Here is a 19,058-nt window from a genome sequence, read left to right as displayed (position 1 = left end):
ATCCAGCTACCAGTGAATGCCATAAAATACTTACATCTGCCTGTCATGTGGTTGCTTAGCTATGGTTTTAAAAATATATCAACCAGCACTAAATGTACATTCAGACTAAGGTATAACTTTACAGATTTTTCTTAATGAGCTAAAATACTTTACATATATTCAGACAGAACCTTAAAAGTGTTATATATCTGACCTAAAACATGCAGAATGGTATGCTAACCTAATAATTTCAACAATTAGCTGGATTATAATTCATTAAGGCAAGGCATCAACAGGCATGGAGAGGTGGAAATCAATCCATCTTTCTTAAGCTGGTGGAAATAAAGCCACCTTAGCTTCATGGAATCTATGATTCTATGATTCATTTATTTCCCTACTAGCGATTTAAATGCTTTCAGCAAGCTGCTTAGCTTATCATGTTCCCCAGCTACATAATTGCATAAAAGGCTAGTTTGAGGATTTAAATACAAAGATTCTATGTAAAGCACTATTAAAACCTTGAAGATTTCCAATATGGATTACTACAATCAGGAGAGAGTGCACATTCGTTTCTGGAATTCACTCCACATAGCTAATAGTATTTATGCAGTTCAAGAATTTTTTGAACTTTTATGAAAATAATGTACTGGAACTTCTGTAAACTGAGTGGCATAATAAGAATACATTGGCTTTTAGATCTGCATAAATTTCCAAGTAGTTTCATCTGAAATTTGAGCATTCAACCTAGTCTTGATATATATAAATATTCTACACAGAATGGCAGCATAGTAGCACACTGTACAGTTCTAAAGAAGTTTTTCAGGACCAAAGTGGCAAGCTCGTTTCTCCTGTGCCTCTCACAATAGCATTCAAAACATTCAAATATTCCAATTACTGCAATTGCTTATGTTTGCAGTACTAGACCAGCTTTTTCCAGCTTTTGATTCTTAAAAGCTCACCTCACAATAAACCATTGTAGTCTAATGTCACACAACTTAAATACACTAATATGTATACAGGCTATAATTATGTTTTGTAACGGACTGAACACCTTTGACAAACTAATTTTAACAAGTTTTTTTCAAATCTTTTTATTTGGGTTGAACAGTCATAAATGTAACTTTAAAGAACAGAATATAAACCAAAAACATGTAAGTACTAACAAAGAAGTTTTGTAGACTTACTTCATAGAAGCTTATGGCCATGGTATATCTGACAGGAACTTCAGGGTCATGACAAAGGCAGAAGAATATAGAATATAGTTCTAAATGAAAGTTCTTTGGATCCACAAAAACTATCATGGCCTACGGAAAAAATAAAGTCTCTAATTAACTGTATTGCTAAAGGGCTACACTATCAGAGAAGAAAACACTGAATTACAACCAGCAAGACACTTGGAGAAAACAGGTTGATTTTAAAGACAAAGTGTGGTATTTTGGTGGTTGTGGCAACACAGGCAACAGACAAGTTAAAGACTTAAGGACTAACTGGATTTACAGATCTTCTACATGTGCTGGAGGCTTTTTTCTGAAGACAGAGATTAAAAACACAAGGTATAAAACCTCAGTTTTATACATCATGTTAATGTTTTGGTAATCTAGCTCAAGCTGCAATTGGAGACCTCAGAACATTTTAACAAGCGAAAAAACAAGCATCTGAATTTCAACGTAATTGTGTGTGTACATACCTTGCTTTTGCTCAAATAAACCAACAGATTTCTACCTACATACTTGGTGCTTGTCTATAAAAAGTAGAATAAAAATAACTGTCTACTGGCTCTTGGTGCTATCTTATTTTCTTTATAAATGCAGAATGTCAAAATACAAAATAGATTTAGAAAATCATGAGTGGTAAATTTAAATACCTCTTACAAACTAGAAAATCCTTTTTGTATTCAGGCAGGAAAATATCTAAAATATGAATCTAAACATTCACACAATCTTCAAGTCCCTGTAATGTCATGACACACAAAAAAAAACTAGCCTTGGATGGTTTGAAATTAGCTACTCTGTTTCACAGTCATCTTTTCAAGGCCTTTGTACTAACAGTTTGAAGAAAACTTCCAGGAAGAATGCAATCTCTTGGAACAGCACTCTCTCAGACAAAATTTTCTGGTGGTTTACTAAGAATCTGCAAAGAGGAATCTTTCCTAGTAACTCTTTTGAACAACCTCTACTTTAAGCCGTAATATTGAACTTTCCAGGGGAGAGCTGGAATCTAGCTAAAATGCGTAACAGTTGCCAATAACTTCTCTATCCTTCTCATGGTTCTATACAGTGAACGATATACATGACACAACTTAGTTAACTTCAAATTAATGTTACTTACTGGAAAATTGTAAGCACAGTTCTTCCTCACTGAAATATACTTCTTTTCCTGTTCCAGAGTTTGAAGTTGTAGTTGATTATCATTGTGTCCATTTTCCTGCTGCAAACCCAGTGTGGAAAGCTTCTTATAGAATTCCAAAAACCGTAAGTGCTGCTCAGGAGTAAAAATGCCTCAAAAATAAATAAATAATAAATAAAAATTAAAGAAGCTTACTTTTCTCATTACAAATGCTATTAATAATGTCCAAAACTCATTTACAAATCTTTCAAATATGCCAAGTTTTAATCTACCTTCCCCCCTTGAGCCTAGTGCAGTATCATCATTATGAATTATACAGATAAAGTGATTACAGAAAAATGACACCTAGCTGTAACAGAGTGAATCTTAATTTCTGTCTATATAATTTTTGAAATAGTCAGGTTTTTAAGAGCAGGACTGTGTATATATTTGTTTGTTCGATTAATATTGGTTTCATTTTTATTAAATATTTAGATCTTTATGGAACTCAATCACATGAACACTCCTTGCCTCCAGAAAGTAGAAAAATTGGGCCACCTTGCAACAGATAGTAAAGAGGTATAAGAGCAAAATTAGAAAACAAAACAAGCTGGAATGCAACTAGCAAGATGACTTCAAAAATTAAGAGGTCATTTCATAAGTACGCATTTCTAAGGGAGCCATCAAGGAAGGGCTGAGTTTTCTAATCAAGGGAGACAGGAAAGCTATCAGTGATTGATATTGGTTGATACAGGTTGAAATGCTTAATGCTTTTATTTTCTTTTTCAAACTTCACTAGTATAATCAGGCTCAGTACAATTAATGACTGACAAAGGTGCCAGCTTCAAGCACAGAAGAAAAAGGTCAGTGAACACTTAAACCATGACAGAAGTTTTCAAAATGTGTAAGGTCAGATGTCCTTCAGTCCACTATGCAAGAATATTAGAATTACTAGCTGATGAAATCTTACATAAGTGGCATCAGACTGGAAAAGGGCTGAAGTGGTACTGATATCTAACAGTCAGAGGGGGAAGAACAAGCCATATAATTATAGATCACTCAGATTAACTTCATGTTTTTTAAAAATTTTAAAAAAAAATCACAAAATCTACTTGTAAACACTGAAAGGGAATCAAGAAAATAAGCAACAGCCAACAGGGCAAAGGAAAGCTTATCAAACTGATTCCATTTCCATCTAATACTGGATAAGACCTGTGAATACAAAAAATACAGTAAAGGGCACGTGTGTTGACAGTTTCGTAAGTAAGGGATTGGGAAATAGAGATGAAGATCGATAAAGTGGCTTCAAAACTGCATGAAAAAGCAGGTAAGAGAAAGTTACCAAATGGTTTGCTCTCAAAACAGACAAATGTATGAAGAAAGGCCTATCCTTGTTCTGTTGCTATCCAATATTTTCACTTTTTTGGATGTTGCATTACAGAATATGCTTATTAAATATTCTGACAACATCAACCTAGAAGGGAGACTTATTCCTTCAGAAGATAGCCTTACAGTTTAAAATGATCTTCAGAAACTGGACATACGGTATTAAAACTTTAGGCTGTTATTCCATTAAGACAGCGGTAAGGTATCATGCTTAGCCAGATATGTTAAGAAAGAGAAAGAGTAACTAGATGACAGTATTATAAAAATAAAAATAATAAAAAAAGAGAAAAAATAAAATTTTGAGCTGCTTTTGTTCATAGGCTGCGCTTGAACAAATAGCGTCTAACTATTGAAAACTATTGAAAAAAAACAAAACAGGCTATTTTTCACAGTTAAAAATGTAAAAAGCAATTTAGCTTGCAAGACGCATGAAATAGGCCTTCCACTTTGTTCTGCTCTACTAGGGCATAACACTTCGAGAAAAATGGGAACCAGTCAGATGGCGTTCATAGGTGAAAAGAGATCACAATTAAAGTCAGTCAACCTTAAGAAGATGGGGAAGACATGATAAAAACAGGATGGACTCTTCTAGCTCTTCATTTCTGTAAACAACACCTAGGCCCTGTGGAATAGCCCTTTCAAGTTATTTGCAGTGAAGCAACTGTCACTTTGATAGTGTCTAACCTGATCATAAAGAATCATTTTAAAGATCTGTAAGAAATATCAAAGGGCTTAAGAATCTAGGGGAAAATTCTCTGTTATTTAAAACTGTGTTCTATCCCTTCCCAGGTAAGCTCTGTGTAAAGAGTCAAAGGTGGGCAGAATGATCAAAGAAAGATCTGCTGAGCTCAAATGCTAAGGTACAGAAAACAGGAATTATGGGTACAGATTTGGCTTCAGCTGCAGCTGGGAATCCATATGGTATTAGATCTCCTTTCTCCCTTGAAGCCTGAAGAACCTTGAAGCTTGAAGAACCTTGAACCTTGAAGAATACAGAAAAGATACCAAGCACAAAAGTGAACGTACAAAGTTAGCATCATACTGTGCTGTCAAAGGTTTCTAGTTTCAAACATTCAGTCACTCAACTCAGATGTTCCAGAATATCCAACAAAGTATCAAAAAATAATAAAATAATAAAATCAGTCAAATCAATACATAAAAGCCATTATGCTTCCACTTCTGTCCCTGTCTAAACATAAAAGAACGATAACCAAACCTTAAAAGAAAATTCACAAAACCCAATATTTATGCAATAGATTATTTCAGACTTTTCATGCCATATTTGCTATTATTTCATTTCATGTATTCAAATCTGGATATTTTCGAAGTGCTTCAAATTTTCTGACCTTCCCTTAATCTTAAAAAAGATTATTTTTAAAGAACATTAACTCGTACCATATAATCCATTGCACAGTTTCCCTAAATGGAAAGACAAAGAAACTAGGATAGATTCATCTGCTTTGAAGGACTTTTCACAGAATGATTTCACTAAGGGAAGCACAGTTTGACTCCTATCATCTGTAAAACAAAAGACATTTTTAAAGTTAGCCATTTGTTATCAAACATCTAAAAAGACCATATAGAGTGGACTTCTAAAAGAAGTTATGACAAATGTAATTTAACATGTTTAGGGGTCTTTTTGGCAGTCACTTACTGAGGCAGAAAATAGGAGGTAAAAGAGAGTGATGAGCACTACCATAACACAAGTCCTGATTTTTAATACCTTACCTGTTTTCTGTCTGTCTTTGTGCATTTACAGGGAAAGGGCACTCACCACTAACTGACGGGACAGAGAATAAATGAACAGCTACTAACTTCTTTGTTCACAGGGAGATAAAGAACACAACAGTATTCCAACAATAAAAATTCCTACAATAGTAGAAATACAGGGACATCTAGACCAAACAGGACCATGATGGCAAAAAGAAAAATCTGGATCTGCTGGAAGTTAATTTTTTCAACCTAGTGAGAAGAAGACGGTGCAAGTCTTTTGGTAAACAATAAATTCACAGAGAAATGAAATAATTGAGAGGAAAGAAATGAAATCATTTAGAAATTGAAGTAAAATCCAGCAAATAGTGGCAGGCACCCTGCTTCCCCATAAAACGAAGGAGCAAATGTTCAAAGAAGTTGATCCATTTCGACTTCTTTTAAATAAAGCCATTGTATTTTAAAATATTCAAATTTTAAAGGAATGAGGATTTTTTTTAATGGTAACTGAATTCTCAAATTCAGCAAATTCATACAAATGAACAACATATTTAGGTTGACCTGAAAAAATATTTTTTTATTGTGGGAAAGAAACCCTAGGATATAATTTTGGGTGATCTACCTTCAAAATGTTTGTTTTGTAGTTCAGCCATGAAACCAAAAATTATTCAAACCAAACTTCTACAAACACATTCCTTGCAAAACTGTTAATAATCCCTGATTGCTTTCTCTAAGTTTTTTGGGTTTTGATAATTCTTTTTGATAGCTAAAAGCAGTAGTTAAAAGCAATTGGGAAGGTGGGGGAAAGAAAGGGAGGAAAAAAGAGAAGCAGAAATTTGACAGCATCAATGTAATGGCTCAAGAATTTGAAAATTAACCTACTAGTGTACTTGCTAATAAAAGCACTCATTGCTAAAAAGTTCACCGATTGTATTTTCCCTAAAAATCTTATTTTTTTATGTATGTCTCCATATGGCTTATACGCAGTCATGTATTTCAGTAATTCATCACCAAATTCCTGTAAAGTAAATATTTGCTCCTCACTCATGTATCAGAAGGGAGTAGTATAGTCAGTAAGACGGGAGTGGGAGTGGGAAATGTGCAAAATACAGAGTTGCTAATGAAGATAAACAACTGAAGAGGTTGGAAAAAGACTGTATAAAGAGCAAAGTGGCAAGCTATGAGCAGCAGTCAACAATCACTAACAGAGCTTATAATAGAAAACTTTTTACATATACATTATCAAGGAACTTTTGTGTATTTCACTTCTTTGTACTGCCTCAGTTGTACACAAACAGTGGAGAACACAAATGATACAGAGCCAAAGCTGCCTGCTATTGTCTACCTACATACCACTGAAAAATTTGGGACAGGAATGGTGATTGTAGGACAGGGCACTGCAGTTACCCAGAATGCTACATGGGAGCAGTTACAGTAGCTCTCCTTAAAGTTTGCTCCAATCACTGTTGAACTGAACCTGCGATGGGAACTTGAGCGCCATGAATGTCGGCATCCCACTACCACTAAGCCAGAACCAGATACAACACAGAATTTCTCCTTCCTCCCATGAAGATGCAGATACTCAACCCTACACCTGGACAAGCATGAAATATTCATGCTGTTTACAGGAACAATATAGAGCTCTGGGAAAACTGCAAGAATTTACATTTTCCATTATAAATAAAATGAAAAGCTTTATATAGTACACACACTTTCTCATTGCAATGAAGAAAACTTTCAGTGCCTTTTATGCACAAATTTACAAGGATTAAAATGGCAATTGCTGATGCTTAGTGCCTCTAAAACAGATCAGTTGTGCACACTGCAGTTTATGGGACATGAAGATTTTTTTTTCTGTTCCAAAACGTGTAAGTGCATTTGATATACAACACTGAGTGTTGAAAATTGAAACATTTACTGATACACACATGGATATAGTGTCATTGCCCCAGCCTGGTGTCTTCAGCTCAGAAGCAGGCTCCAGTCTGCCTAGGACTACCTTTACTTAGATTAAGAGGCAAAAAAATTTAATAGCAAAAAAAAGACAGGCATCTGCATATGTTTAACTAACATTTTTGTATTATGCATATTAATAGTATTAAGTATTAACAACCCAATATTCCTATCCTTTATACAGTAATTTTACTCATTCAATTTAGTTTCATTATACAGATGCTTAGAATAAGAAAGTAACTTACTTTGTGAACAACTGATTTACCTTTCTTAAAATAAATTCATGCATAAAGCATTGCAGGACATGAAATACATACAGGATAAATGAAAAAAAAAAAAGATTGCAGAGAGAACAAAAATTTAATTACATTTATAAGATGCATTAAGAACTGGGCTACCAAACCTAAATTAAGTCCTTACCTGCATCAAACATATCAAGCAGATTCACTAATGTCTCAAAAGCTGCAAGGCGTACACTGCTGCCCTCATCTCTTGCCAGCTCTACCAATTCAGGAAGCACTACAGTTTTGGTCAGTTCTGTCCTGCAAATTGAGGCAAGCATTTAAAGAGAAAACATTATGAAACAATGCTGCCATAGCAAAAAATCATAATAATAATAATTTCCTGAAATACCAATTTAGACATTGTTTGGGTGGCCAAGAAGGAAAAAATGACTAAGTTGTAAGAAAATGAAAATCAAATAACAATCTGCAATCAATCTCAGGACTTTATTCTTCATCAGCCATGGAAATAAAAAAAGTTTAAAACGTGAAACTTCATTTATATAAAATCATTCAAATGAACTCAAAATAAATCAGACAAAATGCAATCTGAAAAAGCTCAGAGGAGTCCAGCTATTTCACTAGGCCACTAAGAAAACTGTTCTGATCAAATATTCAGAAAATACAAACTGCTTAATGCAATGGAAGAGTATGTTCCAAAGCCAAAATGATTAAATATGGGTCATAGAAATCATAAAATATCTGGAGTTGGATTGAAGTATCCAGAAATACTATGTTTCAAAGACAAGCCTTCTTTACAAAGGGTACACAACTACTGCTCAGAGAACACATTTTCCTGACTAGTCCAAACACCAGCTTTTAGGCTTGTTTTAAAGTAGCAATGAAAAGGTTCTGCTTGCCTGTTTTTGCCTTGATAATGACTATCATTGTCTGCGTGTGTGCTGGTCCTGACAACTTCAATCTCGACACTGGCAGCAAACTGCTATACTAGGGACTGAATTAGAAATCAGAGTTTCATCAGAGAGGTGACTAAGAAGGAATGAAAGACTCTTGACACAGAATCATTTCCGCAGTAAGGTGACTGCAAAGTAAGATGAAAAAAGATTCATCTCCTGGAGCAAGAGCACAGCTTCTGTAAAAGCTACCAACCAGCATAACTTTCCAATGTCCCAGTGAATAGCTAATTCTCAATTGCTTGATTGACCCTGTCATGCTCTTTTTTTTTTCTTTTTAATAGAAGTCAAGATAATTTGTATGCATACAAGTTAACAAGCTCACTTTGTTCTGCTCTCATGTACAAGCTCTTGGTCTGACCATCAATTAGTGAAAGCTGTTGTAAGCACCACATCTCAAGAATGGGACCTCAGCAATTTATAACAGCCAGGGATCTGGCCCTCAATGTTTATACTGGGCAAAATATAAAACTGCAGGGAAATGCTGATAAAATTATAGTACATAAGCATTAACTGAGATGATAAAATCAAAACTACATTTGACACTTCATGGAAATGTATACAAAGAATTTATATTCTAATATTTCATTCACAGTTTTTAATGCAAAACTAATCACAACCTCTAGGATGACTTTTACAGAAATATAAATGCCCAAAACATCCTTACAATTAGACTAAACAAGTAACAACTATCCCTTTTGTAAGTCAATATGAACAGGAACACTTGCAAATTTTATAAATAATCAGCATCAGTGATTTGCACCTTGCAAAGTTTATTATTGTTACTAGTAAATCAAGCTGTAGCTTAAAAGTATTCTTCCAAACAGATGATTAATCATTAATTTAATATTATGAGAAAATCACAATATCATTTAGTGATAACATCACTAAATAGTAACAACAGATCTTGGAACTGCTGTAGCATTATGCTTTCATCATTTACATGAAGATGTGCTTATTTCTGTTAATTTAATTGTCTTTATTTTCCTATTACCTATTCATCCCCAACACAGAACACAGCAACAGCTTAGACCTTGAAAATACCGACAGTTTGCCACTTCTATGAACTAAAGCATCTAAATCACTGGGGAGGGACCAGGCAGAAAACTCGGACAGAAAGCAGTGCGTATGGGTATATAAATGCTAGAAATACAAGCTGGGGAGAAAAGAATTAAAGAAAATGATACAAAATGGACCACTAATTGATAACTATGTATTTAGCTCTATTAAACTACCGTACTAATGCTGGGTAAATTGACTAATACTGCCATTCGCCACTGAGTAATACCTACCTCATTTTTAGACTTTCATCTCCCAGGCATAATACATCCAATTTAGTTCATTTTATAGACACTCACCAGAATGAGGAAAATGTTATTTCCTTTCCAAAATGGTCATTTATTAGTATAAGGTATTGCCCCCTTGTTACACATGAAAATAATTGTATTGTTTCTTCTTTCATACCAAGCATACCTTGAAATTAAAAAGCATTTGGAGGGGGAGTACAGAAAACAACATAAATGCACACATTTCAAGTGTATTTCAACACCTGCCTGTCCATATATACCTGTCTTATATGTGAAACAAAACTACTGAAAGCAAATTCACAGATTCACACAAGTGTTTCCTAAAAGCTGCTACACAAAACCACTTTATTCTTCTCAATACACTGAGTTACAGGGCCAAGGGAATCTATGCAGCTGTACATTTTTTCAAATATATAAAAGGTTTCCAGGTTTATATGAAACCAATATTCCATGACTATATCCATATACTAGATAAGAGTTATTTTACTCAGAATAACACATAGATTATTTCTAAAAAATTATTTTGCTGTATTACGTGTAAATCATTTTCAAAGACAGATTCATATGATTGCTTCTCAGCTCTTGATTATAAAAGAGATTAACTGAAAAGGTTAGAGAAATCTATGGAAATGCAGATTGTATCTCATATGAAAACAAGAAAATCTCATAGTATTGAACAAAAACAAACAAGAAAGGAGGAAGGAAGATGACTGAAAAACACAAGAACATACAGTGTAGAAAGAGCCAGAGGAGAGAAGTAAAGGACTATATCCCAAGTGAAGACTGAAATCAGGAAGCAAAAATTTTAAAAAAATGTTTTGCAGACATGTTTTTGTGGCTTTCCATTTTGGTTGCATCTAAAGACTTCAGACTAACGTGACGGGTTAGAACCACCCCTCCCTTTAAAGGAGTTTTTAAGTGGTCAGTCCCTGAAGAAAACAGAACCCTCTCTTTCACTCATCTTTAATCTCCCACTAAACAGAATTCAATTTTAAGATACTTAAAGATACATGAGATACATGAGAGCAATAAAAATAAATACATTTTCAAATTATTCAGCCAGTTTAGTAAAGTGTATATTATTTTTTCAGTTTTATAAATACCAACAATATCAACAAATACTATCTTTGTTTTCTGCAATCAGGTTCTTTTAAATACAAAGCTGTTCAATATGAAAAATGTTAAAACGATTTACCATGCTAAGCTCCCTTTTGTTATAAAAGAAAATAAATACAAAAACAAGTGAATACTTTACTTAGTTATGAATAACAATGAATAATATTATGTTTTCAACATTATTCACATCCTTTGAATTTTCTACTGCAAGGACCTTGCAGTAGAGCCATCTAAAGCACAAATATAAAATTATTTTGTATACGATACGAGCAAGTTTATCTGGGAATCTAGAAATTACTGTTCAGAATGACATTACCAAAACAATGTGAAATTAAGTATGTTACAGCAATGTTTAGTTCTTGCTGTGAATATTATTTCCCCTCTATCTGAGTAGGTTAAAAAACAGCATGAACATGCATTTCTTCAGTATTCCCTGACTCACAGGTTAACAACATTGTTTGCAGGAATTTCTGGGTCTTTTTGTTTGTTTTAAAAACTCGGAATCTAAATAACAACATAACTCTTCATTAAAAAAAAATCTACCACAGGCACAGGCATAACTTCCACAAACATCAGTACTAACAAACTGAAGTGCATTTTTACAGTATCTTTCAAATTATGTTTCAGCCTCATCCCTGAATCTGCTCATAAATTCACAATTTTAAAGGCCAGAGGGACTATTAAGATTTAACCTATCCACCTGGGTAACAGCACAGGGAATATCACTTGATTATTTCTTCAAGTCTGTAAGACAAGGTACTGCTTTATTTATTTATTTATTTGTTTTTATTTCCTGGCACAGGAACAGGTGGACAGACCAAGAATTTTAAAATAGCTGTTCACTTAGGGCCTACCCCTGAACGTGTGGTTAATATGTTCTGTGCTATGTTAAAATAAATCTTCATGAACTGTTTCTATTACTATATGTGCATTATGAAGGTCTTCAGAATTAGAGCCAGAGTTGACAATGAACTGAAATTTGCTTGCAAAACACACATTCTTTTGCAAAAAATGGCATAATAATAATTAGAAACAATACTTGCCATAGTTCTCATATTTTTAAATATACCTAGTGTCATCAACATAAAATTGAAATGATCTCAAGAAGCTATTGATAAACTCATTATTTACAAAAAAAAAAAATGTTTTTATGGTTCAGCAATTCTACTATCATAAAGAAGTAAAAATCTGAAAATGGAAAACAGCCAACTGTAACTCCTAAGAACAAACCCGCACACTCCAAATTCATTATTAAGTATGCAAAAATTAAGTTAGAAATCTTAAAAGGGTTAAAAAAAAATCTCTTTTTAGGTTACTATTAAACATTTCATAGGAAGATTTTGCATTTAAAAGCAGTTATGCAAATTATACTCACCCTATTCCTTGAGCTATATGCTCCAGCTGCCGACACATGCAAGTTCTTACTTCATACTCTACATCCTGGCACAGTGATTTTACCAATGGAAGAATCTCTCTTTTAACACTAAAAACATGAACATTTTTTATTAATATATAGAACAATAATATATAAAATCCACTTTATAGTACTCAAATTATAACCCTATATGACTTGTAAGATCAATTTTTTAACTAATTTATCAAACGTGGCAAATGACTTTTCTGAAAACTTGAAATTACAAACTATACGTTATTAAGAAATAGAAAAAGGATTATTTATAGTCATTATTATTTCCTCATATTTCATCTATTATGTTTTTTAAACTAACAAAATAGCAGGTAGGCTTAGAGATGCTGTCCTCATTTCATAACTATTTTCAGTACAATTTTTGAACAAGCACTGTAAGAATACAATATAAATGGAAGTGCAAATCCCAATTAATCTTGTCTTTACTTTGAAAACAGAAAAGACAGGAATCCTAATAAAAGTTTTTTTTTTTGTTTTTTTTTTTGAGTCAGAAATCATCATGGAATAAGACAGGTCTACTGATTCAGATGTGGATTAATCTTTTCTTGTGTATACCAAAGATGCTCCAAATCAGCACTTGATTAATCTCCAAATCAGCACTTACACACTGCTGTAGGTCAGTCTTCTGTCACCTTTTGAAACTTTGCCACAAAACTTAGTCAGCATTTTCCTGAAGATAAACCTAATTCTTACAGCTTGTGAAGATTTCATAGGACCTGAAGTCCAGCCTGGTACATATGCCAAGTAGAATCTTAGCTCCCATGGTGAAAAACAATGTCTTTTTTTTTTCTTCTCTATTTTCACATTAAACAGTCCAAATTGCAGAACCTATTGAACATTTATCTAATTGTGAACCGAAACTGTGATCCATATACTACCATAATCTCAGAAGCCATTAGGCTATTGTAGGATTATAAAATACATAGAAAAGTTTAATTGAAGCTTCACTACAGCTAGGTGAAGGCAGTAATCTCTTCCACATCTTTCAGCCTTGAGGGTGAGATGAACAAAGGATTTCAACTAACACACTCTTTGGCCTTCTGTCAAGAGGTTGGAATACTACTGTCTACATGTTACAGAATTCAACAGACCAAAAAACATCCACACATAGGCAAAAAAAGAAAACACAATGACTGAGGTAGTGACTAGTAATGCTGTGGGGTGAAAATTAGCCTGTGTATTTTTGCCATCTTGTGTATTTGCGTGGCATTTAATACAATGAGATATCACTCATCAAAGCTTTGGGGCCTACTGAAATAAAAACAATAGAATGCATTAGGAGAGACAGCCCACTTGGCAGTCTCTAATACCTCAGCTTTGATATGCATGCATAACCAAAGAGATATTTAAGAAGAATGCAGAACAAGAATTTAAGATCAAAAGCTCCAGCACTGCAATGCCTTTAAGCAAGTAGATGCGAGTATTCACATTAAATCAATGGCAGATACAAAACATCTATTTTGAATTCTCTTTAAGTAAAAACACATACTACAACTTGGCAGATTCAGCCTTCGTGTTTCCTTTCATTGTCCAAGATGCTGTCTTGAGTATTCATAAAGTGTCTCTATCCAAATCTTTACATTGTTTTAAAATTCAAAAGAAAGAATATGATGACAGCCAAGCAGATATTTAAGTCACTTTGCACAGCCTCCATTTATCACAGTGAAAATTAATTTACTTCTTGTAACAAAATTTGTCTAGAAGTTTCAAAGATTATACGTAGTCGTGGGAGCTTGGCACTTCAGATTCCTCTAAAGTAGGGAGTACTTCCAGAAAAAGACTTGGTTTTAGCTAGCTGTTGGAACAGAGGGTAGACAAAGTAATGCTCTATTCCACAGTTGTGACTTTGTCCAAAATCTATAGCATAACCTGGAAGTCATGTGAAATATGAAACACGAAAGAAAGGTTTTTAATTATAGTGCGTATTTTATGAGGAAAAACAGTGCCATTCTGAAGAATAATATGAAGATATGTTTATATATTGACTACTCCTGAGGCCAAACACATCTCCTTAGCCAATACCAAAATCTGTCCTGTAAGGGGAATGATAGGGTGTTTTGTATCTTACTTGGCCTGTCACATTCTAAACCCGTGGATCAAGGTCTCTTTTCAGCTCTCTAAACTGCACCCAGAGAACTCTACCACAGGATCAACACGTCCCAGAAAATTTTCAACCAGTTTCTTAACATGTAGCTTCTATACAGAAATGGTGCTACTACATTCACTGAAATGAGGGGTTTCATACTCCTAACAGCATGGAATCATACCCAAAAAATAGCATTATTTGAACTCATTATGGCTAACATTATTTTAACTTCTCATAAGATTGCTTGTAATCTGGAAAGCCACTTTATTTTCACAGGAAAGTAACATCAAATAAATAAGAGAAATTGTTATTCTGCTAGAGTCCTACAAATTTTGTAGAAAAAAGTTTTGAAGTCTTTGATAACATTCTCAAAAAAATTTACTTTACCATGCTCATCAACTTTTTCATGTCTGATATGTGTAATCAACATAGCAAATGAAGGTATAGATAGCTTCATTTTAGTTGCTTCTAGTTCTTTTTTATTGAAGAAAAAAAATCATATTTTAAATAAATTTATTCCTAAACATCTTGTCATACAGTCCTGTTGTTCATGTTTTCTGTTATGCTGAATTTTTGCATTTTGTGGTGGATAAAAGTCACTATCAGAGTGAACTTCCTGAGCTAGACATGGCTGCTGTGAATTTAGTAACCCTCAGTGGATTTCTTTTGTAACAGCAAAAAAAAAAAAAAATGACCACAAATGTCCAATTGCCTGGACTGGAAACGCTTTAGGTGAAAAGGTGCTACTATCATAAGACTGGATAAACTCCAAAGAATGCACTGTACCAACTGTTTTGGGCAAATAAGGTATTCAGATTTACTTTTCCTGTTGTGAACCAGTCCAAACCCACAGACACTGCATCTAATAGCTGGATAATATCAGGGAACAACAATAGCTTCCAATGCATCTCCACACAGCTATACGTAGAAAAAAAAATAAAAAGTGTCTACATGTGAAACTTGGTTAGATAAAAAATTAGGAACAAGAGTTCTTAAGGGTTTGTATTTATGACAAGAAAATCTAAGGTGATGAAGTTGTGTTTTGTCTCTCTATGTTGCAGAGACATCCATTCCTAGAAAGACAAACAATATGCAAGAATGATGTGAAAATGGCATCCATTTGAACCTGTGGAAGACCATACAATCTGAAGCTATAACATGATGTACATCAGCAAGTGTGAATATGCTAGTTACACAGCAAACATATTTTATTATTATTTGCTACTCTGATAAAGGGGTCTATAAGAGGAAAGCATTTAAGTTTTGCAATGAAGTCTACTCTTCCTGTGCTAACTTTTGTCTCTGAAAAAGAAATACTGATATACACCATGGAAAGAAAATATATGGACAGTCTACTTACATATGAGCTTCAAATTTGTAAGCTAATTTTCCCATGATTTTACAACTAACCAAGCGGGACTGAAGTGTTTGAGAAATCTGTGCCTTGGAAACAAGTGGATTCAGTATCTATATGAAGGAAAAGAGAAGAAATGTCAGCAGTAAATAATGTATTCCCCTTCTTAAAAAAAAAAAAAAATCCAGGAAAACATATAACCCAAATGTCATCTAACCCGTTCATGGAATTAAACAGTACTAAAAATAGTAATGCATACGTACATTAATAGTCTATTGGAAACCTGCATTTAATATTCAGTGCTAATTATAGTGTATTGAACCAATATCTTGGCCCAAATAGCAGTTTGTGATTCACATCACAGCCAGTTTTACATCTGTCTACTTGTGTCTTTATTTTGAGACTAAGTTGTATATGAATATTTATAGCTATTAGCTGGTAATTTTGACAAAAGTTTTTAAATATGTTCTTGTAAAAAAAAAAAAAAAAGAGAGAGAGAGAGAAGTTCTTTCTCGTGAGTTTTCCCAGGAAACACCACTTTTAATGTGAAGTTTTGAAGCAACAATCCCTCTCATTTAAACTTAATTTGGGGATCTGTAGGGAAAAAAATTCATTTCCATATAGATGCAGAAAACCAGCATCTTAGCTGTGCTGTCATTTGTTGGATCACCTCTATGGTGCCAGAAACAAACTGAGAAAGGCCATCAGAACTCCACATTTAGATACACTATTTTTTGCCCAGAAATAATAAAAGAAATCCAGGTGCCAAGCCAGGGAATACATTACAAAGAGGTTTCTCCTGAAGTCTGCTACAGTTTTTCACTCAGGAAGAACTTCACTTCTCTCTCAAAAAAGACTTTCCTGCCCTGTATATTATCCTAACAGTATTCTAAGAGCATTTCTCTCCTCTTACTAACCAAAATTTTGAGGTGAGAGCATCTTTCCATTGTAAGGACAAGTAGTTCACCTAGACTAGAATTAGTACAAAAGGTATGCTTCTAACTATAATACTTCATAAACAAACATTTCATCAGTTATCTATAAAACTGTATATTACTTACTTGGTCTTTGAACTATGACAGCAAACACACCACGTCTAGTAACTCCACTTACTGATCTAGACAGTCTCTCCCATGAAGTGGCCATTGCCAGAGAGAGGATACTGGGTTAGGCTGACCTTCAGTCTGGCCCAGCACACATTTCCTTACAACCTTGGAATCTAAGATTGTACTATGATTTTTCCTTATTTACTAAAAAATTAACTACTAGAATATTCCTAATTTTCTGACATAAAGATCCTTCAAGTAACATAAAAGGCTGGTTTCAGTCGGTATCTGTATAGTTGCTGAATCAACACTCTATCAACTGTGATCTCCTCAAAACATTTTTGTGGAAGCACACAAATGTGTTACTATGTTCTAGTGAAAGATCAGAGTAAAAACTACATTCTGTTTAAATGGCATCTGTAAAATTACATTACATTTAGATTTTGGAGCTGACTGTAGTTTATTTTCACCTTTTAGAAGTTTATTTTTTAAATAGTGCTGTATTTCAATTACCCACTGATTTTAATCGGTATTTTTAAACTACAGAAATGTTTATATATTTGCATCTCTATATTAGACATCAAAATATCACTGTCTCAAAGCTTTTAAACTTAACAGTAAAATATGAATTCTCAAAATAAAACCAAACAAACTAGCTGAGAAAAAGGGAGACATTATTTTCTAGTTCCTTGCTCTTCCTTAAAGCTACATGGTAAAAAATTAAGTGCTTGCAGGGCATTAGGTTTTTGGTACATCAAGAACAACTGAAGCACACAATGAAATGCATCTCTAGCATTCATTCCTATTCAGCAGAAATACAAAATTTTTGTCCACTACGAAGAATGAGATACTATCCTGTAACCCAAAACTGGATACATGAAAACATGTTACTAAGTGTAAGGGAAGCGTTAGAAAACATAGAGGATTCATTTGCTGAAGAATACTAAAGCTTTCTACGGTGACCTTCCTGTCTCGCTTTAGCACATTCCCCTCTTACAGTATGTTCCATAAACATTACTGCTTTCACAGGCATAGAACTGCAACAAATCGTACTGATGTGAAATGAGCCTGGCAGGAAATCTTTTATTTGTTGCTAGCGTAAGTGGGGAGAATATTATTACCTCGTGTCTGATAGTCTCTTTGGGTAAAGCTTCTATTACAGCAAGAAGGGTTTCTAGCCATGCATTGCTGACACCTGTCAGAAAGAAATGGGTTATATGTTATGTTGTACATATAATAACAAAACACCCATCAGTTTTACAAAATTACTTCTCTCTTTTTCTATTCACCTCTTGAAGGAGATATATAATTAAAAGACATTAAATTAATATTCAAAATTTCAGACACTCATTAAAACTGGGCTGCATCAAAAAAAGTGTGACTAGCAGGTCAAGGGAGGTGATTCTCCCCCCCTACTCTGCTCTCTTGAGATCCCACCTGGAGCACTGTACTCAGCTCTGGGGTCCACAACATGGACCTGTTGGGGTGGGTCTTGAGGAGGGACATGAGGACAATCAGAGGGATGGAGCACCTCTCCTATGAGGACAGACTGAGGGAGTTGGGGTTGTTCAGTCCTGGGGAAAAGAGAAGGCTCCAGGGAAACCTTACAGTGGCCTACCAGTACCTAAAGGGGGCTTATAAGGAAGCTGAAGAGGGACTTTTTACGAGAGCTTGTAGTGATACGGCAAGCTGTAATGGTTTTAATCTGAAAGAGGGTAAATTTAGATTAGATGTTAGGAGGCAATTCTTCACTCAGAGGGTGGTGAGGCACTGGAACAAGCTGTCCAGAGAAGCTGTGGATGCCCCATCCCTAGAAGTGTTCAAGGCCAGGCTGGATGGAGCATTGGGCAACCTGGGCTGGTGGGAGGCGTCCCTGCCTATGGCACAGGGGTTGGAACTGGACAATCTTTAAGGTCCCTTCCAACCCAAACCATTATGATTCTGTGATTAAGACGCAGGATAGATGAGAACCAAATTCTGTCCCCATTACTTTTGCCTTATTAATTCTTCTACAGGAAAATAATTACTCTGTTTTGAAAAGACAATTTTTCTCATTTAAGAGCATAACCTTTTCTTGTCCCCACTGAATTTTCTAGTGTTAAAAGAGGCCTTTTTGTTTTTCCTTTGTATCCTAAAAATAGTGTAACAGAAGTTAAGAAAAACTAACTATTAAAG

General features: G+C 34.4%; 1 protein-coding gene across 1 annotated transcript in view; it reads right to left on the bottom strand.

Annotated features, from left to right (window-relative positions):
- The window catches only part of PPP4R4 (protein phosphatase 4 regulatory subunit 4), a 72,265-nt gene that overhangs the window by 20,418 nt on the left and 32,789 nt on the right, over positions 1-19,058 (bottom strand). The window contains exons 5-11 of the mRNA XM_035539445.1: positions 18,005-18,078; positions 15,844-15,950; positions 12,347-12,454; positions 7,774-7,895; positions 5,086-5,208; positions 2,308-2,477; positions 1,164-1,283 (exon numbers count right to left, since the gene is read on the bottom strand). Coding sequence (XP_035395338.1) covers positions 1,164-1,283; positions 2,308-2,477; positions 5,086-5,208; positions 7,774-7,895; positions 12,347-12,454; positions 15,844-15,950; positions 18,005-18,078 — 824 coding nt within the window. The remainder of the gene's footprint in view (positions 1-1,163; positions 1,284-2,307; positions 2,478-5,085; positions 5,209-7,773; positions 7,896-12,346; positions 12,455-15,843; positions 15,951-18,004; positions 18,079-19,058) is intronic.

Source organism: Cygnus atratus, chromosome 5 (genome assembly GCF_013377495.2).
Source record: "Cygnus atratus isolate AKBS03 ecotype Queensland, Australia chromosome 5, CAtr_DNAZoo_HiC_assembly, whole genome shotgun sequence".
NCBI lineage: Eukaryota > Metazoa > Chordata > Aves > Anseriformes > Anatidae > Cygnus > Cygnus atratus.
Note: the sequence above shows the minus strand (reverse complement) of the source record. Positions and strands in the feature narration are given on the sequence as shown.